Source organism: Parathielavia appendiculata (assembly GCF_033297405.1).
Source record: "Parathielavia appendiculata strain CBS 731.68 unplaced genomic scaffold N657scaffold_28, whole genome shotgun sequence".
Lineage (NCBI taxonomy): Eukaryota > Fungi > Ascomycota > Sordariomycetes > Sordariales > Chaetomiaceae > Parathielavia > Parathielavia appendiculata.
The window spans coordinates 59,979-86,919 of record NW_026944247.1 but is presented as its reverse complement, the minus strand read 5'-3'; the positions used below and the strand labels follow the sequence as shown (position 1 = coordinate 86,919).

At 56.3% G+C, this 26,941-nt stretch overlaps 9 protein-coding genes across 9 annotated transcripts; 6 read left to right on the top strand and 3 right to left on the bottom strand.

The window, feature by feature from the left end:
- Positions 1-310: 310 nt before the first annotated feature.
- Positions 311-3,999, top strand: N657DRAFT_659081 (ankyrin; the record flags this gene model as incomplete). The annotated part of the gene is made up of 8 exons (XM_062794952.1): positions 311-374; positions 1,085-1,532; positions 1,573-1,791; positions 2,017-2,445; positions 2,770-2,994; positions 3,104-3,162; positions 3,198-3,681; positions 3,711-3,999. 8 exons carry the CDS (start codon positions 311-313, stop codon positions 3,997-3,999), a joined length of 2,217 nt encoding a protein of 738 aa, XP_062643091.1.
- Positions 4,000-4,162: 163 nt separating this feature from the next.
- On the bottom strand, positions 4,163-7,180 carry N657DRAFT_626972 (uncharacterized protein; the record flags this gene model as incomplete). Its single annotated transcript, XM_062790805.1, has 2 exons — positions 4,864-7,180; positions 4,163-4,725 (listed from the first exon to the last, which is right to left on the bottom strand). The coding sequence occupies exons 1-2, from the start codon at positions 6,749-6,751 to the stop codon at positions 4,163-4,165; spliced, it is 2,451 nt and encodes an 816-aa protein (XP_062643090.1). The 5' UTR covers positions 6,752-7,180.
- A 41-nt stretch (positions 7,181-7,221) lies between these two features.
- On the top strand, positions 7,222-8,951 carry N657DRAFT_650279 (uncharacterized protein). Its single transcript, XM_062793904.1, has one exon. The coding sequence runs from the start codon at positions 7,353-7,355 to the stop codon at positions 8,694-8,696; it is 1,344 nt and encodes a 447-aa protein (XP_062643089.1). The 5' UTR covers positions 7,222-7,352; the 3' UTR covers positions 8,697-8,951.
- A 70-nt stretch (positions 8,952-9,021) lies between these two features.
- N657DRAFT_626968 (uncharacterized protein) lies at positions 9,022-9,593 on the bottom strand (the record flags this gene model as incomplete). Its single annotated transcript, XM_062790804.1, has 2 exons — positions 9,022-9,311; positions 9,375-9,593. Coding segments are annotated over 2 exons (507 nt in total), but the record flags the coding sequence as incomplete, so codon positions are not given.
- A 314-nt stretch (positions 9,594-9,907) lies between these two features.
- N657DRAFT_650278 (uncharacterized protein) lies at positions 9,908-12,144 on the top strand. Its single transcript, XM_062793903.1, has 2 exons — positions 9,908-11,116; positions 11,174-12,144. Exons 1-2 carry the CDS (start codon positions 10,293-10,295, stop codon positions 11,685-11,687), a joined length of 1,338 nt encoding a protein of 445 aa, XP_062643087.1. The 5' UTR covers positions 9,908-10,292; the 3' UTR covers positions 11,688-12,144.
- A 50-nt stretch (positions 12,145-12,194) lies between these two features.
- Positions 12,195-15,724, top strand: N657DRAFT_650276 (sure-like protein). Its single transcript, XM_062793902.1, has 3 exons — positions 12,195-13,461; positions 13,517-13,582; positions 13,817-15,724. Exons 1-3 carry the CDS (start codon positions 12,452-12,454, stop codon positions 15,411-15,413), a joined length of 2,673 nt encoding a protein of 890 aa, XP_062643086.1. The 5' UTR covers positions 12,195-12,451; the 3' UTR covers positions 15,414-15,724.
- Positions 15,725-16,564: 840 nt separating this feature from the next.
- On the bottom strand, positions 16,565-19,703 carry N657DRAFT_674964 (uncharacterized protein; the record flags this gene model as incomplete). The annotated part of the gene is made up of 10 exons (XM_062795792.1): positions 19,453-19,703; positions 18,903-19,112; positions 18,737-18,821; positions 18,448-18,543; positions 18,135-18,169; positions 17,919-17,937; positions 17,719-17,775; positions 17,655-17,686; positions 17,549-17,591; positions 16,565-17,506 (listed from the first exon to the last, which is right to left on the bottom strand). The coding sequence occupies exons 1-10, from the start codon at positions 19,569-19,571 to the stop codon at positions 16,565-16,567; spliced, it is 1,638 nt and encodes a 545-aa protein (XP_062643085.1). The 5' UTR covers positions 19,572-19,703.
- Positions 19,704-19,862: 159 nt separating this feature from the next.
- On the top strand, positions 19,863-20,413 carry N657DRAFT_260510 (uncharacterized protein). Its single transcript, XM_062786485.1, has one exon. The coding sequence runs from the start codon at positions 19,912-19,914 to the stop codon at positions 20,254-20,256; it is 345 nt and encodes a 114-aa protein (XP_062643084.1). The 5' UTR covers positions 19,863-19,911; the 3' UTR covers positions 20,257-20,413.
- A 129-nt stretch (positions 20,414-20,542) lies between these two features.
- N657DRAFT_581897 (calcium-translocating P-type ATPase) lies at positions 20,543-24,982 on the top strand (the record flags this gene model as incomplete). Its single annotated transcript, XM_062789574.1, has 3 exons — positions 20,543-20,604; positions 20,696-24,031; positions 24,088-24,982. The coding sequence occupies 3 exons, from the start codon at positions 20,543-20,545 to the stop codon at positions 24,980-24,982; spliced, it is 4,293 nt and encodes a 1,430-aa protein (XP_062643083.1).
- Between the last annotated feature and the right edge of the window lie 1,959 nt (positions 24,983-26,941).

The following is a 26,941-nucleotide window of genomic DNA, read 5'->3' as shown; positions in this document are numbered from 1 at the left end:
TCGCCGTTGCAGGGCGCAATGTAGGTGAGGACCAGCCCACGGTGCGATTCTGCCCAACCGTTGGGGTTGATTACCTTGTCGTCAGAGGTCCAGAAGAACGAGGCAGTACCGCCGGCTGCGATCGTGCCGTAGTTGCGGGAAGGCTCCGAGTCGCTGCGGCAGATGAAGTCGGGAGAGCTAATGTCCAGCTCGGGACCCTCATCCGGGATGCTGAAGCTTTATCAGATAGCGTTGGGGTCGGGAGAAGGGTTCCAGTGGCTGAAGTGCTCGTGGTCGACACCGTTTTTAGGGTGAAGGTATTGATGTAGCCATGGGCAGCTCCCCGAGTTGCGAGAAGGGTCACGGTCGCCTCCAGAGAGAGTTGGCGAGCCATGGTGGGCGAGATTGGTAGAAAATGCAAAGGAGGAAGTGCAGGTTGGATTTTCTTAAGGGGCTTGTAGAGGGAATGTCGAGCTAATTTGGGAATGAAGAGGGCTTCATGATTCGTCCACTTATACATCACCTCAATAGAGCTCGGCCAAACGGTACGGACTACGGAGTAGATGTAGACAGCCTTGCTTGGGCGATCACATGTTAGGGATTATCGTCGGAACTTTCGAGGCAGCAACATGTCGAGTTCACACGATCGGGCTGTAGGATGCGGCAATGTAACGGCATCTGTGGTATTCCGGCGCCTGTGGGCAGGGGTTGTGGGCCACCAACGCCTTGGCTTGTTTGACGTTCGACTATGGTTGAATATCAGAGGCCGAAAAGATGCCGACCTAAAGGGTTTCAATTTTAAGTTTCAACATGGGTCGACCCGATCGAGCGGGAACATCGCTCAGGCGGGAAAATTCTCCGACAGTCGTTGCTCCACCGCCGCAACGGTTCCATCCAACTTCAGCGACATGGACCTAACTATAGCCTCATGTCCCACTCGAGCCTGGGGAGGCTCAGCATCGGAGCGATGTCTTTGTGGCCTCCGGCCTGCCGCCGCGTTTAGTCGGCCACGACAAGCAGCGACTTGAAGCAATGAGGTAACAATTCATTATCCACGCGATTAAACATCACTTCGTTGCCAATGGACCCGTTATCCCTCGCGTAGGAATCGCTGGCCTGTTGCCCCTGATTGCGAAAGCAATCAAGGGCGCCAAGGACTGCCGGGGCGCCGTAGTGTCTTCCAAGGACACAATCGCAGCCCTCATCAGCGAACTGAAAGCGTTACAGTTCAATATCAACAATCTACGGGGACTCCTCAAAGACGACACTCTCAGCAGTGGCAGCATCATGTTTTCGCGAACTTCAGTACTCTTGTCGTGCTCCTCTGCATGCGAGCCGACGCTGCAATCCCTCTGCAGGAAGTCGGGTCAACAAGACAATGGCAGGAGGAGCCGCTATCTCTGGCCCCTCAGCGAGAAGGAACATCAAAAGACGGTTCAAGGAATTCGAAACTTCTCCCACCGGATGCATTTGGCCCTTTCCGTGGACGGGTGCAGGCTCCTGTCGCAAACATCTGACGATGTTCTCAAGGTGCTAGACCAGCAGCTGGACCAGTTCAGGGCCATCGAATCACTCCAAGAGACGACGGCTCAGTTACACATACCGTTCAGGTACCCAGAAGCACATGATGGAGAACTCGCTCGCCCAACACCCTCGAGACCAAGTATTGGACTGGATATCAACGGTCAAGTACGGCCAGAAACATCAAGCCCTGCAGGCATCTCGAGCCAAGGACACTGGGCACTGGATCCTGCGCACCTCCGAGTGCACAAGATGGCGCGATGGGCAAGAGCGGGACCAGTCCAATGTGCTGTAATGTTACGGCATTCAAAGTTCCGGGAAAACTAACCTTGCGTGAGTTGTCTCAAGTGCCTCTCCTTCGCGAGCCCAAGATTAACCCTCTGCAGGTCCATCATCATCGATGACCTTTCCAGCCATAACTCAGTGTCAGCCACTGCGAGCCCTTTGGCCTACTTCTACTTTGATCGTCAAGATCGATCCTCCCAATCTCCGTTAACCGTTCTACTGTATCCTCAGGCAGTTCCTCGACCAGCTGCCAACGATTCCAGGTCTCGTATCTAGCGTTTACAACGACACCCACCTGAGAGGACAACTTCCCCAGTCCGACTGCGAAAGGCTCTTTGCAGCGCTAGTCAAATTAGGGCGTGCGTACTTAGTTGTCGACGCCCTTGATGAGAGCTCTTTGAAACATAGATCCTCAGCCTTGCGCACCTTACGGCACCTCAGCCAGTTTCAGGGGCTCCGGTTGCTGGTCACGAGCCGCCCGCACACCCAGGATATCGCCGCCACCTTTGCGCACCACCCTCGTCTCAATATATCGGCCCAGGAGGAAGACATCAGGGTATATATCCACCAAGAACTGCAACGTAACGGTTTATATGACGTAGCAGACGACAGGTTCGTCGGTGGAATGGTCCATAAGCTCACAGCAGGCACCGACGGAATGTGGGTAACCCCCAACCCTTTCTCACCCTTAGCAATGTAGCTGACCAACCCAGGTTTCTGCTCCCTGTGCTGCAACTTCGCAGTGTCCTGAAGGTATTTCTTTGTTTATGGACTGTTTATACCTCTTTATGGCTGTCTCACGGCTCCCGAGACAGCGCATTTGCTCCTGAAACCCTCCAGACACATCCGCAATTGGAATTTTACAGCTGACATCGTTGATCCAGGAACCGACATTGGGCGAGATGGACGACACCCTCAACAACCTCTCCCACAGCCTGACTGAAGCATTCCGGGAAACGATTTCCAGGATTCAAAACCTGCCAGCAAGCCGAACATAGGAATGGAGTCTCTGATGTACCTCGCTCATGCGGTACGGCCCCTGACCGTCCATGAGCTCAGCGATGTCCTCGCGATCCATTCAGGCGACAACCTCGGCAACAATGCGAAGTACCGCCCGTCCGAGAGCATGATCCTCCAGTGCTGCCAGGGTCTTATCACCATCGACACAGCCACCAAGGATGTCCGGGTGGCACATCACTCCATCCAAGAGTACTCGGTCGAAAACTCGGCCCTGCTGTTTCCTCGAGCCATGGCCAGATTTGCCCTCAGCTGCCTCAAGTGCCTCTTGTTAGAGGACTTACGAGCTGGACCATGGAAGGCAGAGGACGAGATCGAATAGCATCTCACGGACCGCCCGTTTCTGGGTTACGCCACCGAGTTCTGGGGCACGTATGCGAAAACATCGGAGCAAGACCCCGAGGTGCATGGTCTCTCGACCGACCTCTTCTCCTCGACAAGCGCCATAACTACGGCAAACCAAGTGCGCCAGTACAGCGTGGGCCGTAGAGAGGAGTACTGGAGCGCCGAGGAGTGCCTCAGCTTGACTCCACTGCACTTTGCCTGCCGCCACGGCCTGGCATACACCGTTTTGGATCTGCTTGACCGTGGTGTCTCCGACATCAATGTCCGAACGAATCAAGGCGCTACTCCGATCATTTATGCGGCATCCAACGGCCACGTCCCCATCGTAAGGGTGCTCATGGAGCGCGGCGCCGACCCGTACCTATGCAACTGGTACGGCAACGCGCTACACTGTGCCATCGAGAGTGGTTCAGCAGACGCCGTACGAGAGCTCGTCGTCCGCGGGAGGATGGATCCCAGCCGGCGTCCCCCAGGATACAAACCATATCTATCCTGTGCATTCGATCAAGACTCGGCTGAAGTTTCGAGATGCTGGTGTTCAGCTACCTCCCGGAAAATCACAGCATGCTTGAGCCCCTCTTCCTTGAAGCATGTCGCAACGTCTGCCCCCGGATTGTCGACCTGATGATTGAGCACGACTGGATAAACCTCAGCAACATGCGCTCGGAGATCGGGCAGATGGCACTGTACCTGGCTGCGGAACGGCGAGACCTCGACCTTGTCAAGCGGCTGGTTCAGGCTGGCGCCGACGTCCACTCGCTTGCTGATTGTGACGACTTTGTCCAGGACTGGTTATTGCAGCATTATCCCCGCTGCCCGTATTGGAAGAAGAAGCTTATCGAGCGGGGATAGCAAAAACAGCGCATTTTGGGACTCAGGAGGTCACCACGAAACAGAACAGCAGCAAAGTGCTTTTGTGATTGATAGGTGTAAGCCGGCCATCTCGGCAAACCCGAATCCCCTTTCCCTATGCCTAAACCCTCGAGCCGTGTAGTACATGCCCAAAGCCCTCACTTCACCGTACAATAATCAAATCATCATCGTCATCATCATCCAACACGACCTGTCGCCGCGTCTTGACCGCCGCCGAAAGCGGCTCCCCAAGACTCTCCCTCCCGGCCTCGCGTATCCCCTTCGCCGTGACGAACCGCGTCTTTTTCCTCACGGGTGACTTATCCCCCCTCCTCGCCGCAGCTCCATCTCCATCACCACTACCACCAACGCCGTTCAGAACAGGCGGGTTCCCGACATCCAACCGTATCCTCCGCTCATCTAACCTCTCTCCCTCTTTCATCCTCCCCAATTTCTGCGTGAGCGTCGAACCCCAGCCCAGGGGTGCTCTGTTATTATTATTGTTATTGTTTCCCCCTGCAGATGCCGGTGCACCAGCAGCAGCTGCTGCCGTGTTGCCCATCCCGCTGACCGTAGAACAAGATCCCGACGACTCGGGCCGCTTGCGCTTGGCGGCGGTCTTCGGGGCCGGGCCAAGGTGGATCTTGGGCTGGTCTGCCCCGCGGCGGCCTACCAGGCCCAGGGCGCGGGCGTCCCACTTTCGGGGTTGGTCCGTCGTCGCCGCCGCTGGGGTGGAGATAGATGTGCCGAAGGACGAGGCAGATGTGGTGGCTGACGACGTCGGGGCGACTGCTGAGAAGGACGAGGTGGCATTGGAGGAGAAGCTTGATCCGAGGGGCGGGGGGGCTGTGGTGCAGGCTGCACGCGACATGTATTCCTTTCCGGCGCCGCCGCCCATCTCGCCCAGCCGGCGGGCAATGTCGCGCTCTTTTTCCTTTTGGGCGAGTCGCCGTTTGAGCGCTTCTTCGCGCTCCTTGCGGTCGGCGATGCCGGTTACCCGCTCGTCATCTGGGTTGGTGTTGCGGTGCGCGCTGCTGACGAAGTAGTGGCTTTGTGTTGCGCGGTCGTACTGGCCCTTCTTGCGGTCTTCTTCCGACTTGGCGTAGACCTGGCGCGAGTTGTGCCTCCCGCGCGGGCCATCGCCTCCGCCAAAGCCGGCTGTCGAGCTGAGCTCGATGCGGGAGCTGCGGGCCTTGCGCACGGCTTCGTTGGTGTGAAACTCGCAGTACTCGGTGCGGCGCGCGTTGACCCAGCTCTTGCAGCCGCTGCCGTCCTTCTTGATGCTTTTGCAGTAGCCGATGTCTCGCGCGTTGCCAATCTCGAGGATCGTGTCTTCGTCCGAATTGATGACGAGCCCAAAGCGGTTGGTTGCCTCGCGACCGGGTGGTGGGGGGAGGATGCCCGGATTGAGAATGGCCACCACCGTCCCTGGTGTGAGCTTCCAGAAGCGGTCGAAGCCCGAGTTGAAGAGGAAAAGGTCGACCTCGTATGTCAGGTCAACGAGGGTGATGACCATGTACTTGCCGCGATCTTGTTGAGGTTTCCCTTCGTTGCCAGGGCCGGGGCGATGGCTCCTCGGGTCGGATTTGCTCGCGACGATGGCGAAGACGACAATGTCGGTCTCGTCGTCTGGGAGTGACCAGTCCGGTGCCTTTACACAGCGAAGCAGATCTTTCAGGAGGTACGATTTCTTGCCCGAAACTGCCCGAGCAAGGACATTGTGGGGCAATATTCGCTTTGACAAATGCAACCCCGAGTATGGTTCGATGGCCCCTGCCGAGTCACCAGTGCCAGTGGTCGTTGGTGTAGAGTGATTGGACGCAGCGTCCTGTGTCCCTGACCGCACGTTTGGGGCAGTGTTGCTGCGCGATGACTGGCCTCCCAGTGGCTTCCCCATTGAAGAGAGAACTTGCTCTCTCGAGAACTCCTGCGGCTTCGACGGAAGGTCGGGAAGATCGAGCGCCTTAGCCTTGTAGCCCTCCATTTCGTCTCTCCCAACGCTGAAAGCTGTGCTCCTCGACTTTTGCACCCTTTCTCTCCTCTCTTGCCGGGCGGCCTCTTCAGTGCGGGCGGACGCCAACCGCTCGTTGAAGGTTAATGGCCGGGAGGCTTCTTGTTGGGGCTGGCCGTTCAATGGTGAGTTTGCACGACGTAGGTAGCCATTTTGTTGACTCAGCCGCGACTCGTTTCCTGCTCTTTGACTCGGCGCTCTCTTGAGGGACACATCAGCCCCTTTCAGCCCCTTGTCGATCCCTAACACCACCCTCCGCGGTGAGGTTTGTACTTCTGAAGGAGCCTGCGACTTCTTGACCGGCGAAGCCGGAACCTGCACGATGTCCTGCATCTGTCTCTCCATCCTGTCCCTAACTGCCGCAAGCTTGGACTGTAAGGGAAGCCCTCTCATTCCCCCGCCATCCTCAGTCCCGGTCCCCTGTGCTGTCGTCTTCTTCTGCGCCTTCGCTGCCTGCAGCTTTTTGAGCTTCAGCCGAGCTTGAATCGCTTGCAGCTTAAGCTGTAATGTTTCCTCATCCTCCTCTTCGTCCAGGTCCCCTCCTTCAAAAAGCGCGTCGTCCACCCCGCCGAGGCCTGCGCCAAATCTTGAAGCCAGCACAGATGTCGACTTCGATGCTCGTAGCCGTGATGGGGACAGCGAAGGAGATGTGCGATCTACCATTCGGCGCAGCTTTTCCCGTCCGCCAGGTGTGCTCAGAAGTGCCTCGTGGGGTGACTTTGGTGGCCATTGGGCTGCCATGGCGGTGCAGTCGATCAAAGGTTCAGGACTCGTTCTCGGTGCGGTATGAGGATCCGAGAAAGAGCGCAGACAGTGACAGCAGCGCTGGGTTTGTTTAGCGGCGCCAGGTGAAACGAACGGCGGAAAGCAAAGGATGCTGCCGGGTGCCGGGATCGCTATGTCAACCAATTAAGGCGCGACAAGACGACCATGATCGGGCGGCTGCAGGAGCCCATGTGGCAAGTTTCGGTGCGTCCAGTTTTGAGGCAAAAATGTACAGTATGGTCCTGTCGTCTGGCTCTTCGACTTGCGTGCTGGTTGTGGTCGATAACGCCTCACTTTCGATAAGGTGGCGAGGTTGGTGGTGTCGGAAACTTGGAGGGGCGTCGATGGCGCGTTCGGATCTGAAACGCGTGCGATCTGCAAGGAGCGCGTTCAGGTCGCGTCACCCAACAGGGGTCCGGAGACCCCTGCATTCAACTTAACCATAAGGTGCTCCTAAGATTGGCAACTCGAGCGGTGGGTGATTTTGGAAATCCAGGGAGCCGATGCACTGCCAAAGAATTTGGAGGTCCTGTCTAAACTATATGGTTACTTACGTAGAAAACATCCACATACAGTCATGGCAAAAACGCGCTCCAAAGGCACCGCCGGCACAGCTTCCTCCAAAAAAGACGACAAAAAGGGCGTAACAACCGTCAAAGCCTCAACTTCGATCTACACGCTTCCCGTCGAGTCGAAGAAACCCCCCAAGCTCTTCATCCTCCCCAAGACCGCCACCTCGTCCGCGCGCATCGTCACCCTCCAGCATCCACGATACAGCAAACCCAACCGCTACCTCTTATGCCCCGAAGCAGGCTTTTTCGAGTTCACCAACATCTCCCCGCCCAAGTCCGCCCCGCGAAGCTGGCTCATTGCCCCTAACAACACCACAACTATTGGCAATGACAATGACACGTCCATCGCCTCCTCTCAACTCTCAGCGCAAATAACCGAATCCCCAGCCCTCTACCTCGCGACGCCATACGATCCGCTCTTCCTCCTCCTGCCGGCCCTCTTCGTTACGAACGCGGCCACAACAGGCCAAAAACGCATGTTCCTCTCCCTCGAAGACCACCTCGACAACACCCCGGACCCGTCTAAGCACCTCGCCGAGCTCCTGTCCACATGCCCCGCGTTGCGCAACCTGATCGAGGCCCGGCTCGCCGCGGTGTGTGACGCGGTGCAGGCCGGCGACGAAGACATGTACCGGGTGAATGAGGCGAAACTGCTGGCGGAGGTGTGGGGGAAGGCGAGGAGGATGATGGGCGATGGGGGTAGACTGCCGGGGAGCATGGAGGAGAGGTTTGTGAGGCGCGAGTTGGAGGCGCCTGTGCTTGGGGTCAAGGTCGCGAGGGGAGGGAATGAGGCTGGTGGGGAGCGGAGCAGTGGGAGTGCTACGCCTCTCTCAGGGGAGGAGAGTGCGGAGTCGCAGTCAAGTTTTTCGTCCGTGGAGACGAGCGCTGGTTCAGGGTCCGAGGTGTCCGTTGTCAGCACGACGGCTACGTCGGCTGCTACAGAGGAGGATGTTGCGAGCGCTATGACTGCGTCGGCAGAGGTGGTCAAGCTTCAGCGGCTGAGGGTGGCGTTCAACTTCATTTGCTCGAGCTACATCGCGCCACCGATAGCAGAGATGCTGAAGACGAGGTTGGCCAAGGCGACGGAACTGGTCGACTTTAAGCCCCTGGACGAGTACCTCGAGCGCCTCACCAAGCTCCGCCAAGAGGCTGCAACCGCCAGAACTACCGACTACTCACGGAAGAGGGCGGCGGATGAAGAGGAAGATGAGCGCGCCGAGAAGAGGAGGAAAAAAGAGGCCGAGGAGAAGGCTAAGAAGGCAAACATGAGCCGCGGTGTCAAGGAGCTGATGAAGGTGAACACGTCTGGGATGAAGAAGCTGAGCGATTTCTTCATGAAGAAGACGTAGGCTTCTCTCTGGGTATCTTGTCTTTTCAGAGGGCGCTCTCGCGCTGCATTTGTGTACAGTTTTGGGTGGGCGGTTAGGGTTGGCGTTCGGAGCCCTGGCCAGGGGCAGAGATAGCATAACCCCGTTTGATCCCATTCACCGTGCGTGGGATCACCTCACGCCCCTTGACCGCGCTCCCCGTGTATACCCAAACCCTCCCCTGCCTATTCCAGATGTATTTCTAGAGCTGGAGATACTGCTCGATGTCGTGTCAGCCCCATGCGCCGACGATGAGGACGACGACGTCGCTCCGCCCCTCGTCAGGCCTCTGACTCTTCCCCTTGTAACGCCTCGGCCAACTCCCCGTGACGTTGACGACGCCGTCCCAGCCGCCCTCTTCCGCTCGTCCTCTTCTGCTTTCTTCCGCGCCTCCTCGCGCCGTCGCTCCGCCTCTGCTGCCCGCCTTTCAGCCTCCTGCTGCTTCCGCAGCGCCTCATTCTCCATGTCGAGCAGGTCCTGCGTTGCGCCCTTCCATTCTGGGTTGAGTAACAGCCGTTGATTGTGCTCTGTCTGCGATAGGATGCGCGTCCACGTGTTGAGCAGGGTTGAGGCGTTGTCTACCGTCTTGGAAACGGTCTTGGTATTAGGGAAACAGGTCAGCGCATGCAAAGGGCTGGTCAGTCATCCTTCCTAACGTACCCCCATGTTCCCCTTGGCCCGCTCCAGCGTCCCGATGACGCCTTCGATCACCTCGTTAATCTTCCGAACCCCTTCCAGCTCCTTGCGCAGCGCTGCTTCCCTGGATTCTTCGACATCGAATCGCGAATCTGGGTTGGTAGGGGTTTTCGACCGACCGGCGGGATTCGAAGGTGATGTAAAAGATTCTTCATGGTCCGAGCTGTCAAAGGTGCCGGCCATGGCAAGTCAATGCTTTGAGGGGTATGGATAGAGACAGTTTCAGTGCCACAAAGGCGTTGTACGGAGCACTCGGGACCGACGTTGGCTGGGTCTGGAGTTGGGAGCGGATGACGTTGGTTTGTTGACTTCTGTGCCCGATGCAGATGCGTTCTTGCGGTCGGATTGGAGGGAGAGGGGTCGACAGGGGTAACACGCAGGACGCGTCTGTTTGGCGTCAGGCCATTTACCGGGAATCGACTGGCCAGGGGGCTGGGGCCCAATGGGAGGCTGGTCGTGCCCTTGAAATCGGCGGCAGACGGTTCCCAACCCCTTCGCCGCCTTCATTTCTCCTCCACAAACTCCATTGCGAATCCAGACAGAAGCCTGTTTTTCGCACCAGACATTCTCAAGCCATCATCCGCTCCTATTCTACCACCAGGGATCCCAGCATATCTTATTGTTGCCCTAGGTGCTAGCTATTGTGCTGCGCTATTTGTCGCAATTGTTGCTCTTGATTTCCAAAGTTCCCGATACCATTTCGTTGCAAAGCTCGAGTCGCCCCCAAACACCCTTCGTCTCCAAAACACTCAACAACTCGCTGCCAACTCCGAATACCTCGTCACGAATTTTTTACTAGTCACGCTCCTGGTCTGACCATCGCGGGTGCCGCGGCCGATGCAAAGCGCGCAATCGCAATTTAGACATCTCAACTGTTGAACAATGGCGGGCACAATGGAACCGCTTGTGCCATCAACACCTTCCCCAGGCCCGACCTCCAGAATCCGAACGCCTCCAGCCCCGCTTCACGGCTACTCGGATTCTTACGAACCCTACACCCCGCGCAAATCAACCCGCATTGCGCAACGGGTGACTAACAGAACACCTTCACCTCAACCTTCCTCCCGGCACCAGCCCTCCCATCAACAAGGGACCGCTCTTGGTTCCCCAAAGTCGACCGAAAAGCGCTTTGTCTCCACGATGGCTACGCCCGCCATGTCGCCTCAAAAGAAGCGATTGCCTCCTGTTGATCCGTCGCGCAGAGCTTCAGGCACTCTGACCGCTGAAGGAACTGCAAACGCTGCAGTGGCGCTCGGACTGTCGCCGGCGCCGAAACCAGAGTCACTTCCTCACCAAAGGGGCGCGACAACTGGCGCAGGAATGCTCATTACACCAGCCAAGACCCCTCAGAAATCGCTCGACGAAAAGATCAAGGCCAAGGTCAAGTCGGTTGCCCGCAACCTCTTTCACAACGACGACGAGAAGGTCGTGCCAAGCCCAGGCAAAATGCGGGCGCAAACCGACAACCCCGATAGCTTCTACAGCAACGAAGCCGCCGAAATCTCGTTCCAGATCTACACGGACTCCCACGAGCGCGTTCCGGAAATCGACCAGAGCGCCGATAACCCGTTCTATGTCACGCAGAACACTGTAACCCCCCAGGCCCCGAGGCGCCGGAGCAAGCGTCAGACTGTCACCATCCCGGGCGAAGGCAAGGTGTCGATTGATGACGCTGTACGCCGCACTGATGGCATGTTGATCGTTTTGTACGTGACTTTCCCCCCTGCTTGCCCTTTGTCGATTACTCTAACATGATTTTGCAGCCGTGGCAAGAAGCAATTCCGCAAGTTTGCTGAGACTGAGGAACCGAGCAACCGCGAGGGCCTGGACGAGGGCGATGGTGGCCTAGCGGGTGCTGTCGAATCGCGCACGAAACGGCATTTCACCCGCTCCTCGGTTCAACCACGCCTGTTATTCCCCACGGCCACTTCGGACGAGTCAAACGACGTGAACGAAGATGAAGAGGCGGCAACCGATATTGAGGATCACGTGTTGGCTGCAATGGAGGCGGACAAGCCGGAGACTCCGATTGATCTGGTTGACGAGGCTCCTGGCACCCCGGAAGCACCGCGACACGGGCCAGCTTCGCCGCCGACAACCGCGCGCACCACGCGTTTTAGGAGCAAGAAGACTGGAGACCCCGCGAAAGCTCAACAGCCTGCTAAGCGCAGTCCCTTTGACAGCTGGCGCCGGGTCAAGGGCGGCGCTCAAAGCACCAGCCATAAGCGGTCGGGCGACGATCTCCCCGCCGGCGCTCCCAAGCGTACTAGAGCCTAAGCCGCATAGTGGGTCTATCAACGGTGGAGAGCATCGAAGCCGATTTGGCAAGCTTCGAATCCCAGCCAAGATGATTTATTTCATGGATTACTTGCTTCTTCGGCGACCTTCCGGGCCTGCATTGAATTTTGTGGTGAACAGGGTTTTTGCGGTACTGGGACACGGGCCACTGCTCAGCTCTGTTTGTTTTGGTTTCCTTTCCATGGCCATGCCTGGGTGCTTGGTATCGACGGCCGGAGGTAACGGGCTTGTTGGACACGAGCGATCTCATATCAGCGACCCGGGTAGGATCATAAATGTGGCTTCTCTAGAGTTAAGGAGAATGGGTAGGTCGGAAGGGTTAGAAGGCAAGGTCGTCAGCATTTGTATGTATCTCGCACGACACATGCCGCAGCTATCCAGAGTCGGGCTGCAGCATAGTAATACAGCACGGAAAGTCAACTCATCCCAACCCAACGATCCAATTCATTGCCTCTCTTAATGTGATGTTCACACCCCTACTATCAACTTCAACAGTCAGTCTCCGGTCTCCGGTCCCCACTTCGGCCCGAACCCCACCCGTCTCTTTGCGCCCGAGCCGGCAAAGGCAAAACGTCAATGGAGGGGCAACTGCTGCCGTTCCATTATCGTTTCGTACCTTGGCTCGTCTTGCCCCTCCTTTCCTGCAGCCCAACATAATAATTTGGCCTTACAGTCCCTCACCAATCTGAATCTTCCATTCCATCTGGGACACCAGAATTAACAGAGTTAACAAACGCGCCAAAATGCACATTCTCGTGGTCAACGACGACGGCCCGCCGTCCCCGCACTCATCTCCCTATGTGCACTCGCTCGTCCGCGAACTCCAGTCCCACGGCCACATCGTCTCGGTGTGCCTGCCGCACACACAACGCTCGTGGATCGGCAAGGCGCACATGATCGGCCAGACGGTCAAGCCGCTGTACTACCGCCCGCCTCCCCCGTCCGCGCCCGCCGCCGGTCTGAGCCATGACGACGATGACCGCCATCCACCACTCAATACCTCCACCCAACCCGCCACAGCCCAAGACACGGCCGCCGCCGCCGAACCGCGCCACGGGACAACTCACTCCCGCCCCAGCACCCGGCCGGGGACAGAGGAATGGATTCTCGTCGACGGCACGCCCGCCTCGTGCGTCCAGATCGGCCTATACCACTTCTTCCGCGACCGTGGGCCCGTCGACCTGGTCGTGAGCGGGCCCAACTACGGCCGCAACACCACCGCCGTCTTCGCCCTCAGCAGCGGCACGCTCGGCGGGGCGCTTGAGGCCGCCGTGTGCCGGCACCGCGCCATCGCGCTGAGCTATGCGTTTTTCAGTCGGAACCATGACACGGTCATCATTGGGAAAGCGAGTAGAAGGAGTGTGAGTGTGATTGAGGCGCTGGTGAGGGAGTGGCCGCGGGATGGGAGTGTGGACCTGTATAGTGTTAACGTGCCGTTGTTGGAGAATCTGGAGGAGGGGAAGGTGCTGTATACGGGGATGTTGCAAAACTATTGGGGGCTGGGGAGCTGCTTTACGGAGGTGGATGGGAGTGTGGATGGGGAGGAGGAGGATGAGGAGAGGATTCGGAAGGAGGAGGGTGCTGCCGAGGAGGCTGGAGAAGGGGGTGGCAGTGATGGTGATGCCCAGAGCAAGCCGGCGTGTCATACGCATAAACACTTCAAGTGGTCGCCGAGGTTCACGGATGTGTATCAGAGCGTGGATGAGGCGCCGCCGGGAAATGATGGGTGGGCGGTTAAGGAGGGGCATACCAGGTATGTTGGCAGCGGTTGTCGATGTGTGATGATTTCAACTGATGGTTTTTTGCAGTGTCACGCCGCTCAAGGCCAACTTTTTCCAGGCCGCTATGCAGATGCACGGCAAGGAGTTGCAATTGTGAGTGTGGACCTTACCCTTACCCCTCTCGATTTGAAGCAGGTTTCGGCGCAGGACGGACGGAGTGTTGCGGTCATGGTACATTCGAGTTATCGTCAACCATCAGATAGAGGATAGAGCATGCGATCTAGGAATAGACGGAACAGCTCCTCTAACCCTTCCGTCCGCTCTGCCAGCCCTGTTGTATTGATTCATGTAGCGAGCTGTATTCTTACGTTTATTTTATCATCTCAGGGGCCCTTCAAGGAGCTCAACGTTTGGAGCTGTGCCAAAGTCGTCAAAGCCAGATGAAGCCACGTCAGTCGCGATCCGAGAAACGGGGAAGCCTCAAGTCTATGCCTTGATCGAATACGCCGACGACTATGTTCAGCCCCTGATCATGTCAGCGCTCAAGTCTCTCCTGCCACCAGAGAGCTATACCCTCCTCAAGCTGCCCTCCGCGTCATCTCCAGACATCTCCCTGGCGGAGCTCGTTCCCGAGGTCAACGCCAAGGTCCTCCAGATTATGCCTTACGAGAGCATCGACTTTGATTATGCCGCCGCGCACCCCGGAACAAGCCTCATCAACAGCTACGTGATCCGCAAGGCGCTGATTCGGAAGCACTTCCTCTCGGCAACTGTCGAGAACTGGGTGGCGAAGCACCCGAGCTCGGTGCTCAAAACCCACGTCAAGCGCAGCGAGGCGTTCGAGGTGGACTACGCCGAGTTCTTGGATGACGCCTTGGTCGAAGCATTTGACCTGCGGGAGAGCTTGGAAAGAAATGCCTCGGCCGGATGCGCTGGAGATGACGGAAATGACGGAAGTGACGGAAATGACGCCGAGACTGAGATTGTGGCGGAGCAGGCCGACGGGACCAGTCCGGTGGCAGATGCTGCCGCCGGGAGCAGGAAGGAAAAGAGGGAGGATGCCACAGAGTGGTGGATCCTCAAACCGAGCATGAGCGACCGCGGCCAAGGCATCCGGCTGTTCAGCACGATGGAGCAGTTACAGGAGATCTTTGACGGGTGGGAAGTGGAGAGCGACGAGGAAGAGGAGGACGATGACAACAGCGAACGAGCTGACGGTGACGACTCGCAAGATGGCTCAGCCAACACCAAGACCGACAACCAGCCCATCATGACCTCCCACCTCCGCCACTTTGTCGCGCAGCCCTACATTCACCCTCCCCTGCTGCTCCCCGAGCGCAACAATCACAAGTTCCACATTCGCGTGTACGTCCTCTGCGTCGGCAGCCTGAAGGTCTACGTCTACCGCGACATGCTGGCCCTTTTCGCGGCCAAACCGTACCAGGCGCCCGGGGTATCAGATTTGGATGACATCGACCTGGACGCCCACCTGACAAACACCTGCCTGCAAACCTCACAAGATACAGCATCATCATCAAACACTGACGTGCTGGCCCGAGACCTAGTCCACCGCTTCTGGTCCTTGCCCCTTGCCCAAGACCAAGCAGCGTCCATTTTCAGCCAGATCTGTGATGTCACGGGCGAGCTGTTCGAGGCGGCGGCCAGGGGCATGACGATCCACTTCCAGCCGCTGCCCCACGCGTTTGAGGTGTACGGCTTGGACTTCCTCGTGGATGCCAAGGGCATTGCCTGGCTGTTGGAGGTGAATGCCTTTCCGGACTTCAAGCAGACTGGGGAGGGGCTGACGGGGGTGGTGGGTGGATTCTGGGAGGGGGTTGTCAGGACTGGGGTGGTGCCCTTTGCGATGAATTCCGATGGGGAGGGCGTGGCGGGTGAAGGGAAGGAGGATGGTGGTGATGATGGAATGGTGCTGGTGAGGGAGGTTGACTTGGGAAGGCGGTGGGGTGAGAGGTTCACCTTGTAGGGAGTTGTTGGTTTTCTCTCTAGTCTGGCTAGCAGCTCGGCTGCTTCACATGTGTATGGCCTGGCGTACTGTTGGGGCTTCGGATGACCCGGGCTACGATCTGCCACTTACCGGAGCTGTTGCACAGAGGTGACCGCGCGGCCCGGCCTAGGCATGAATCAGGTAGAATTGTCTTGGTAAACAGGCTTAGACTTGAGGATGGGATCGGACTTCCTGATTCGGGTGTCGATGCCGTGGATTTGTCTTGGACAAAGCCCAGAGACTAAGACAGGCTGTCTACATGTTAACAGGTAAACCGCAGAATATTGAATCGCGGCCAAGGCAGCCAAGACTGTTGTCATCAGGGGTAATACCATTTGCAGCGGTTCGAGGAGGAGAGTCCCATATCAGGGCTTAGCAGGGTTACACCGACCCTTGCTTTGAATTCCTTGTCTCTCGGGCCAGGATGTTTGTCTGTACATTGTCCAGTCGATGAAGGGTTCTTGATGGTCCAAGGGAGCTCTGTGACCTGGTTCTGCCTCATGCCACGCTCATCGTGAGAGTCTTGGAAGCTGGTGCCCAGAAGTTGCCTAGACTCTCGGCATCGGCATCAATACACTTGGCCGGAATCCAAGCAATACCGACATCGCCAATTTTTACCAGTAATTTCATAACACGCACCCATGCCAATCCAATGGTAAACCGGTGGTTAGGTGGTGCCAAGGCCCAATTCGTCGGAGCCAGCATTTGGAAACTGGACTCCGCATTGGCATCATGTTGCACTGCCTCACTCTGGCGGGGAAAGAGACCAACCAACATGAGAAATTGGGAAAACCGGCTGCGTTGGGAAGTTTCGCTGGCCCTGGTTTTTGCCGGGCGAGAGGATGTGGCATCGCGACGTTGTCTGCCAGCGTTACCGTGGTTTGAGACAAGTCTCATGAACGAGTGACTGTCAATATGATATTGGTTTGATGCATTCCAGCCGCCAACCAAGGCGCCTGTTCAGGGGAAGTGGTACCCGCCAGTCGCCGCCGATCCGGGGCTTGTCCGTCTATCTCAATGACAGCCGTAAGTGCCCGCACAACCAATGGAGTGCGACGGTCACGGCATGTCTTTGGAGGGCTGACGGTGATCAAGGCCAGATCATTATACAGTACCTTGTGATTGCTGGGTCAAGTGTTCGGCTTGTTTCGGAGCAACAGATTCGTGAGGCTGGACCGACTCTTACACAACAATAACCTGCCGTTTGGGGAGTCAAGAAACCGGTGCGTGATAGCATTGAGGAAGAAGAGAGCAACCAGCCATAAGCTAGCGGGAAGCGTGGTGCTGCCATCCAGATAATAGCGGCAATTCCAACATATGGGACCACACAAGATCCACGCGTCTCTGGCATCAGTCGCAGCTGTCCCGGAATATGAACCCCCTGCCACGTTCTGACTCGTCAGCCAGTTCAGAGCGGAGATGCTCCAGTTCTTTCCTAAAGCCTCGGGACTTGCATCCTGCTGGAGCCGTTCAAAGGCGATAATCAACTTGACATCGTTGTTGTATCGGTTCATGGCCCCATGCAAACGTCCCAGCCCATGGAGCTTCTCTCCGGCAGCCTGGAAGGCGCTCAGGTCCGGCGCGGAAGCAGGGCGTCCCTCGAGTTTTTCCAGAAGGAAACCAATTACACGCCCTTTCTCGTGAACATGAGCGAGGAAGCGTGGCGCTAGTACGGAACCCTCTAGAAGCTGATACGCCTTGGTTTCCTGCTCTATGCGAGGCACCTCCCATTCAAAGCGAGCTATCTTGGCGGTCACGGCAGCCCGGGTTGTCTGGCCAAGAGGAAGAACGCCGGGTGGGACGGTAGCTTCAAAGGCTGTTGCTGTGAACTGCTTGCTCTTCTCCAGGCCCAGGTAGTCGATCAAGAGGTTGTGCCACCGGCAATTGACGCCAGCGAGTGCTCGGTTCGAAAAGGAGGTTCTCAAGTTGCCGTCCGTTGCGTCTCGTGAGATGTGCGCCACGGTCCACTCTGCCTCGTAGGGAAGCGGCGGCAGGAAACCGAGGGGGAACGAGAGCGCATTTCTGTCGAAAGTGCCGGGCTTTATGACGAGATATCTCACATGATGTCCAATCTGCAGCCGATATTCACTCTAACAGGAGTCGTCATCGTCCACTTTCATGGACAGGGCGATCGCCGAGGTGCTAGGCGGTGGGGACCTGGGAGAGTGGTTAGCCGCGGGCACTAATGCTCAAGTCGGGGGAAGGCTTCAGAGCACATACATGTTACGCAGCATAGCTGAAATCTTTCTCCACTGTTCTTGTCGTAAGGTATGTCAATGCTTACAGAATCATGCAGCCATGTTATCTTGTGGTTGAAGTTGCCCAAGCAGGCGCCAAGGATCTGTGAGGTGTCAGCAAGGGTTGTGGAGCGGTCACTCGTTCCCTTGCAGAGCCGCAGACATTTCTTTACTACCCCGTACACTTGCTCGTATTCAGAACTGCCACTGAAATCCGGCGCCTTAAATGCGTACTGGAAGCTCTTACTTTGTAAGGGGAGCTTGATCTGTGATACTCCGGGAGGTCATTGCTGGAAAGCAGAGACGAGGCTTACTCTGCGCGAGCTCTATGGACATGCGGTTAGGGGATCGATGAATGGGCGGAAGCTCTCTGGCGGTCATGAGACAATGCAGTCGAATCAGCCACTGAGGCGCTTTGACACTGGCCTTTCGACCAGCCGGATCGCCCATGAGCCGGTGTTACTGGAGTCCTATTGTGCTGACAGCCTCGGCGAAAAACTTGATACATCATTGATAGCATCGGGATTAATTCATCTTCAAACTGATCCGATCCTGTGTTAGTGCCGAGCTGTCTCATAACACTGGGTGCCATCCATGACTACCTTATCCACAACCGCTCGTCCATGCTTAAGGGGGCATCGCCATGTGTCTCTGCAGGGCACCAACGTCATACCGCGTACAGGTAAATATCACCCGCAAAACGACCAAAGCTGTGCTGCAATCTGATCGATGGATCGTTAAGACTCGGCGGTTGGCGTATGAGGGTTGCACCACACCATCATGCATGAGGCGGGTCGAAGCGACGAATAGAACTCTTCGTAAAGTTGCTCCTCGAGGACACTATTGATTTGCTGTACCTTGTTTTTGCTCGCCTGTTCACCATGTTGTGCCGCTGCGAGATTGGAGTTCATCGCACGGTTGGGACTTGCTTGGGACTTGCTGCTTCCAGAATGTCAATTCCCAGCCAATCGGCACTTCGGGAACAATGATCGTCATGGAAAGAGAGCGTTTCATGAAACATACAAACCAGTCTTAGAGTTGTTTGACAGAGAGAGGTACACTTACCCAGATGTATATTGTACGTTGGTGGGTAAAGAAAGGTTCGTCCTGGCCGATGGCAAGACTTGCCGAGTAAGGGGAGACTCCTGACCTCAAGATCGTCTCTCAAAGATCGAAACTGTTGGCGGCAAAGACACGGACGGTTTGAAACTGCTACGCCCCGATCACGCACCTGAGTTGCTCCATCTCATGCTCCCTTCGTCTCAGCACCATCTTTGCCGGCGATACATAACACAGCACCGCCATGCTTCGGTGCCACAGAGTTGGTTGGAGCTCATGATGAGGATGCCCGTGCGGAAGAGTCTTGGCAATCCTGCGATCGCCAGTCTTGCCGACCTGGCCCAGGTGTGTGAAGAAGGGAAGTTTGTGCCGGAAACATATCCTGTACCCTTAAGAGGATCAACATTAGTTGGGAATCAATACGAAGCTCAACTATAGATATTGATACTTGAAGACGTCGTGCATGCGTGAAAAGTACAACACTTGGTTACGGAGCATGGACATGAACACTGGCAGACGATGCGGATAAGATCAGTGCGCCTTGTCCCCACTGCAGTCCTCATTACGAGTTTGAAGCTAATCCCAGGGCTTGCTAGTGTACGGAAGTGCACTGTATAAGCATCAATGTGCGGTTCAGTAACCGTTCATGAAGAGAGTCCTACTAATTTGGAGTCCCAACAGCCAACTTGAAGCGCTGCTTTGATACGGACTTTTTCACCTACAAATGAGCTTTGTCCGTGCGGTACTCATACAAGGAGAGATGCTCAAACCGATCTCCGGCGGCCGTTGCAGCAACGCGGCACAGCAAGATCAGATAGGGCAACATTACGGAAACATACATGTATAATTTCTGTCCGTATGCTTGCCCAGCCAATATCACGTATCCGTATTTTAAGATTGGATGAACGAGGCACCTGCAAATCTTGGGCCATGAGCGCAGCACGGAGTGCCCGGCTACGGGTACTGCCAAGGCTCTCTGACCAGAGACCGCCTTACTTGGCAAGCAAGAAAGATGAAATTTCGCTCGTGGACCGCAGTTTCCAAGACTTGGTCCTTTTGTGCTTCCAAGGGACTCGGAGGAGAAACACACGGCATCAACAAAAGAGAAAGGACGGTCTGTTTATGCCGGGAAGTGGAATGAATTGAGGGGCCGCTGCAACTAAAGACGGAAGCTATGTAACATGCCGAGCATGCCAACCCCTGTTGTGGCTTGCACTGCCTCAGGAGTGGGACACTTGGCAGACGCCAAGGCGCCGACATCGATCTGTCAAGACGAGTGCTCTTCTTCTCTCTTCCAGGCTGCCCTTCTCCAACCTCATTGGGGACGCAGTCTTCCAGTTCTGAAAGTCATGAACCAGGGAAGACGGAGTCTAAGCGCTGTTGTTGCACCGCCTCCAAGCTCCCAAATACATCATTCCCTGCTGCCCAAACCTGCGCTTAATCCCCGCCACACTTTGGGCTGCGCGCGTCAGGACTACGCACGCATTTCTATTCACTTCTCACATCAGTTTGCAACTGTGTGTTGAGGAGTAATCTACCAAATTGGGCGACCGCTTGCCTTTGTCTCTGACCGAACCATACGACCAGTTTCCATCATTTGTGACGACACAGCCCAATGCACCCGTGACCGTGCATCCCAAACTCGACTGTGGCTGGATAAGGCAGAACACCGGCAGAAGGCGGAAAGACAGCTGCCGTTGGTACAGCCAGCCTCGCCACTTGCGATACCACCCACACGTCGACTCCATCTTGTTGTCGCCCGCGAGGGCTGAGTCGCGTCGCTGACGACCGCAAGCAGCGTCCTCAGCTACCATGTCAGGATCTAACCACAACGCCAAGGATGGCGACTCGGCGCCTCCTCGCCGCCCTAGAGCGTAAGTATCTGTCTCTCTGCCCTCAGAATATAGCGCACGCCTGTTTGCTCTCACTATTCTTGTTACTGCCAGCGCAGCTAACAATGGGAAGACCGACCATCACAATTGATACCACGGCCGTGAGCCCAAGTTCTTCAGCTGAGCCGCTCGCTGAAGGAGGCCCAGCAGCCGTTTCCAACTCTCCCGCCTCCCTAGGAAGCCCGACGGACCCAACATCAAGCTCGCACAAACGCAGCCTCTCGATCACAAGGCCCGAGGTGCAAGCCGCGAAAGCTTCGGATGCCAGAGACAGTCGCCCTACCAGCCCGCACAATATCTCCAGCCCATTCTCGTTCCGCGGGAACAACGGCCAGAGTTTCCTCGCCGTCCCCAACACACAGCGCTCACGCCAGAACTCGGTGAACTCGACGGATGATGCGCGGTCCGTTACCTCCTCGCAAGGGGACACCACCGTCATCGGCGGCTCATTCTCTGAGGGGAAGAACAGCCCTCCGTTCGGCGATAAATCAGACAATCACCTTATCATGGACGACGAAGATGCGCTCAAACCGGACCAGGGCAAGGAAGACGATTTCAAGGTTGAGGACAATCCGTTCGCCTTCAGTCCGGGCATGCTGAACAAGATGTTTGACCCCAAGAGCCTGTCGGCCTTCTACAGTCTCGGAGGTCTCGCCGGGATCGAGAAAGGCTTGCGTAGCAACCGAACGACGGGCTTGAGTGTGGATGAGACCGCTCTTGACGGCGCTGTGTCCTTTGAAGAAGTCGCCCCTCGTGGCAAGAAAGCGCTCAGCGAGGGCGCGGCGCATGCCCCGCCGAACAGCCATGCGCACCATGCTGAGGACCCGGCGAGCGAACCCTTTTCTTCGCGGAAACGCGTCTTTCGCGACAACAGGCTGCCCGAGAAGAAAGGCAAGACCCTTCTTCAGCTCATGTGGATCACGTACAACGACAAGGTCTTGATGTTGCTGTCGGCCGCCGCAGTCGTCTCCCTCGCCGTTGGCATCTACCAGACCCTGGCTCCAACTGAGAACCATGAGGATGGGTCGTTTTCCGGAGCTGAATGGGTTGAAGGTGTCGCAATCATCGTCGCCATTGCAATCGTGGTCCTGGTCGGGTCGCTCAACGACTACCAGAAAGAACGTCAGTTTGCCAAGTTAAACAGGAAAAAACAGGATCGCTTGGTGAAGGCTGTTCGGTCTGGGAAGACGGTGGAGATTTCCGTTTTTGATATCTTGGCTGGCGATGTCCTCCTCCTGGAACCGGGCGACATGGTGCCGGTCGACGGTATCCTCATTGAGGGGTACAGCGTCAAGTGTGACGAGTCTCAGGCCACGGGTGAGTCGGACATTATCCGCAAGAGACCCGCCGATGAGGTCTTTGCCGCCATCGAGAATCACGAGAATTTGAAGAAGATGGACCCGTTCATCCAGTCCGGATCCCGTGTCATGGAAGGTGCCGGCAAATTCATGGTCACCTCTACCGGTATTTACTCGAGCTACGGCAGAACCATGATGGCTCTCAACGAGGATCCCGAAATCACGCCTTTGCAGTCGAAGCTCAACGTCATCGCCGAATACATCGCTAAGCTCGGTGGTGCCGTCGCTCTGCTTCTCTTCCTGGTTCTCTTCATCCGATTCCTTGTAACCATCACCAGAGAACCTGCTTCATCCGAGTCACCTGCGCAGAAAGGACATCGCTTCATCACCATCTTCATCACCGTTGTCACCATTGTGGTCGTGGCTATCCCCGAGGGCCTCCCACTTGCTGTCACGTTGGCGCTCGCTTTCGCTACCACGCGCATGCTCAAAGATAACAACCTCGTCCGGCACCTCAAGGCCTGCGAGGTCATGGGCAACGCGACCACGATCTGCTCCGACAAGACGGGCACCCTTACGCAGAACAAGATGCAGGTCGTGGCGGGTACTGTTGGCACAAGCCATCGGTTCGGCACCACGACTACGCCAGATCAGAAGGACACTTCCGAAAAGGACGTCGGAGTTCAGGAGCTCGTCTCGACTTTGCATCCTGAAGTTAAAGACTTGGTGCTGAAGTCGATTGCACTTAATTCAACAGCGTTCGAGGGCAACAACAACGGCGAAGAAGCATTTATTGGCTCCAAGACAGAGACGGCACTTCTGATCCTGGCCCGCCAGCATTTGGCGATGGGCCCTGTCAACGAAGAGAGAGCCAATGTGAAGACGCTACACCTGATCCCGTTCGACTCTGGACGCAAATGCATGGGTATCGTCGTCCAATTAGACAACGGCAAGGCACGGCTCTATGTCAAGGGCGCCTCGGAGATTGTGCTGGATAAATGCACCCAAATCCTGCGCGACCCTTCGGGCGGTCTAGTCTCGGCGACCCTTACGGAGGATAACCGCGAAACCATCAGGAGGCTGATCGAGACGTATGCACGGAACTCTCTGCGGACTATCGGTCTCGTCTATCGAGATTTTGATCGGTGGCCGCCTAAGCCCTCCCGTCGGGTGGATGCTGAGAAGGACGAGATCGTCTTTGAAGACATCTGCCGGAATATGACCTTCGTCGGTGTGGTCGGCATCAAGGACCCCCTGCGCCCGGGCGTGCCCGAGGCAGTCCGGGATTGCCAGACAGCTGGTGTTGTTGTTCGCATGGTTACTGGAGATAACAGGATGACGGCCGAGGCTATCGCTGCCGATTGCGGCATTCTGCAACCTAACAGCGTGGTCCTTGAAGGCCCCGAGTTCCGGAACATGAGCAAGGCCCAGCAAGAAGAGATCATCCCTCGGCTACACGTTCTGGCACGGTCCAGTCCTGAGGACAAGCGTATCCTGGTGAAGCGTCTCAAGGACATGGGGGAAACGGTCGCGGTCACGGGAGATGGAACCAACGACGCTCCCGCCCTCAAGATGGCCGACATTGGCTTCTCCATGGGCATCGCCGGAACCGAGGTTGCCAAAGAGGCATCCGCCATCATCCTCATGGACGATAACTTTGCTTCCATTGTCAAGGCGCTCAAGTGGGGTCGTGCAGTCAACGATGCGGTCAAGCGTTTTCTCCAGTTCCAGCTCACTGTCAATGTCACCGCGGTGGTGCTCACCTTCGTGTCAGCTGTTCAGAGCGATGAACAAATTGCGGTGTTGACTGCAGTCCAGCTGCTGTGGGTCAACCTCATCATGGATACGCTCGCCGCGCTGGCTCTCGCGACGGACCCTCCGCGGGATAACGTGTTGCAGCGCAAGCCTGAGCGCAAGGGGGCCTCCATTATCTCCATCACTATGTGGAAGATGATTTTGGGCCAGGCCGTGTATCAGTTGCTGATCACGTTCCTGATATATTTCGGAAAGGCTAGTGTCCTTCCCGGACCTGATGAGGGCATTACGGAGTCCCAGATCCACACCTTGGTTTTCAACACATTCGTTTGGATGCAGATCTTCAACCAGTGGAAGTAAGTGGAGATGGAGTTTCGTCGGTTCCACGAGCGATTAACTAACGCTGCTGCAGCAACCGCCGTTTGGACAACAACTTCAACATTTTCGAGGGCATGCTCAAAAACCCGTATTTCATCGTAATCAGCGCCATCATGTGTGGAGGCCAAGTCTTGATTGTCATGGTTGGCGGGGCCGCATTCCGAATCTCACCACAGGGTCAGACGCCGGCGATGTGGGGCATTGCAATTCTTCTTGGCATCCTCTCCGTCCCGGTCGGCGTCATCATCCGACTCATCCCTGACGAGCTGATCGCAAAATTGATTCCTGCGTCGTTCAAGCGGAAGTCCGACTCCAAGGTCCCGGGAGTCACCGTATCGGACGACGACGAGCGCTTCAATGCCTACCTCGAGCCGCTTGCCGAGGTCAGGGACGAGCTGGCCTGGCTCAAGCGTGTCAAGGGTGGTCGCCTCAATAACCTCAAGTTCGCCATGAAGCATCCGCGCGAGACGTTCCTCCCTAGGAAGAGCCCCGCCCACAGCCGCGAACACTCGCGGTCCAACTCGATCCACCGCCTGCCGCAGACGCCAACACGCGAGGACAGCTATGGCTCAAACGTCGCCCCGACGCCCGACTCGCGCCGGCGCAGCAGGAGCATGCGCTCGCGGTCCAATAGCGCCTTAGGCGCTCCTACAGTTATGGCGGGCATCGTGGCCGGCAGTATCGCCGCTAGCTGGTCGCCCATCGATCGACGCGGTCCCGAGCCAGATTTTGGCCAGTTCCCGCGGCCGAGCCCCTCAGGCGAGGAGTCCAAGGGTGCCACCAGCCAGTCCGTGTTTGGCGGGCAGGTTCTGTCGGACGAGCCGCAGGAGATTGGTGGCGAGGAGCCTGCTGCGGTTAAGCAAGACGACGTTCCGATCCTCAGCTTGCCCAAACCCAAGTCGCCTTCGACGCCTAAGCCGCAGGAGTGAGAGTCGGGCTCGATTTGCAGTGCCGACTCAGCCGTTGTGAATGTGTATACTATTATTGTACAAAGCACAGGTCAAAGAGGCGAGGGTTGCGAAGGCAGGATGGAGAAGCCTGCTGACCTTGGCTTATCAGCAGAGGGCGAGAAGGAGGGTAGGAGACGGATTTGATGATGAGTTGGCTGGCGCCAAAGACGGAGTTGGTGATGGCATAGTTTGATACGTTTCGATGTGGTTTTGCCCCCTTGATTGCTTCATACATCACTTGGTAATGGACGGGGTGTCGGTTTTTATTTCTTTTGCTGTTCGTCCGTGGCTTGGGTGGGGCGCGGGCAGAGGGAGCGGCGTCTGGCGAAGTAGATGGGGGCATCATCCGGTCGTTACAACAACGGAGCATTCGTTCATGGTGCAAGCCATCCAAAGAGGTCCTGGCTTGGCTCAGGCTCATTCAGTCGTTTGTGTTTTGCCAAAAAAGCACCCTCTTTCTATTTCTGTTATCTGGGTCCACAGGTGGATTTGTTGTCGGCTATCCTTTCTATGTCGTTATTTAGTTGTTGTGAGTAGAGTTTTGGCGTTGATACGGAATCATGTGAAATGGGCTCCTCTGATCAAACCTGTGTGTGAGATTAATGTATATGTCTATGCGGGTGATGCTTTGCTCCCGGTGGTTTGTCTACGGAGTAATCTGCCACCGATCTCAGTTCCTCTGATGGTCCGCAGACGATGGCAGAGCGGAAGTGGTTGAGACACGGCCGAGACGATTTTAGATGGCTCCCATCGGGCTGGTGACGGAATGCGTGAAAGGATGAGCTTGTCAGAACACTGTTGCAGATGCTGAGAATACCTAAATATGAAGCTGATGTCGGCCCGAGTATGCAATCCCGATGTGACGACTGGGAAGAGGGCAGCGATAGACCTGGCGATACTCTTCCTCGGATCGCTAGGGTATGATCCAGCCTTTGTCTTTTTGTTACCGAGGCACATGGCAGGAACTTGTTGAGCAAAGAGAAAGAGGGTATCAAACGAAGGGAGTAGGAAAAAAATGCGAAATGGAAGGTTAAGAGAGAGATAGAGTTTAAAGAAGAAGAGGTAAGAAAAAAGAAGGGGAAGACTTAAGCAAGACTTAAGGGAGACGAAGGAAGCAAGAAGAGAAGCGAAGAGAAAAGAGGAAAGGTAATAAGAAGAAAGAAGAAGGAAATGAATATCGGCTGGTGTGTCCGAGTTCCTTTTCAAGTTCTACGTTAGCGAACAAGGCCAGGGTTGGACTCTAAGTCTCGAAGGCGGAAACATCTTTGTCCTATAACAGCTGATTCCAAGTCTGAGTGTAGCCCAAGGACTTGACCCTGTTGTCCTGGTGTGCTGCAGTGCGACGCACGCAGAGAAGTCAGCAAACAATAAGCCGTTTTCAACATAGAAACATTCTGATAAGGCATATATGATTGCCTGTGACTGGGTAAACAGCTACACTCGGCGCCGGACTAGTATCAACTGTGTCTTAATGCCTATCGCTCTAGAAGAAACTGAACCGCTACACTCATTAAGAAGATATCCAGTCCGTACCGCTGGTATTCTCCGATACACTCCCCACCTAGCAAGCGGTAAGACAGCACCAGGCACATTTGCAGCCAAGCTGTAAGCCCAAGCCATCTGAATAACCGGACATCGGACTTCCAGTCCGAGGCCTGAAGACGCGCGCCTTGATTATATCTACCGAAAGCAGAACCGTGGGACCCGTGAGCAGGCCGAGCAAGAGGCCAGCCTCGAGGACCTGGAGAAGGAACAGATCCGGCGTGCTAAACCAACACATCCAGCTCGGGGTTCCTATTGAGGTTTCGAACGCATGACCATGGTTGGCGACTCGGTACAGAAAGCAGAGAAGGCTGATCGAGTGATGGTGGAGCTTGTTGTATGGTTGGAAAGGCAGTTCTGCTCCATCTTCCATCCTAACTGGGTTGCCCGTGAGAG

Coding starts and splice junctions, on each gene's coding strand:
- N657DRAFT_650278 (XM_062793903.1), top strand. CDS start 10,293: ATGGCGGGCACAATGGAACCGCTTGTGCCATCAACACCTTCCCCAGGC. Junction 11,117..11,173: donor GATGGCATGTTGATCGTTTT/GTACGTGACTTT, acceptor ATGATTTTGCAG/CCGTGGCAAGAAGCAATTCC.
- N657DRAFT_650276 (XM_062793902.1), top strand. CDS start 12,452: ATGCACATTCTCGTGGTCAACGACGACGGCCCGCCGTCCCCGCACTCA. Junction 13,462..13,516: donor GTTAAGGAGGGGCATACCAG/GTATGTTGGCAG, acceptor GGTTTTTTGCAG/TGTCACGCCGCTCAAGGCCA. Junction 13,583..13,816: donor CACGGCAAGGAGTTGCAATT/GTGAGTGTGGAC, acceptor TTATCATCTCAG/GGGCCCTTCAAGGAGCTCAA.
- N657DRAFT_260510 (XM_062786485.1), top strand. CDS start 19,912: ATGCCGAGCATGCCAACCCCTGTTGTGGCTTGCACTGCCTCAGGAGTG.
- N657DRAFT_650279 (XM_062793904.1), top strand. CDS start 7,353: ATGGCAAAAACGCGCTCCAAAGGCACCGCCGGCACAGCTTCCTCCAAA.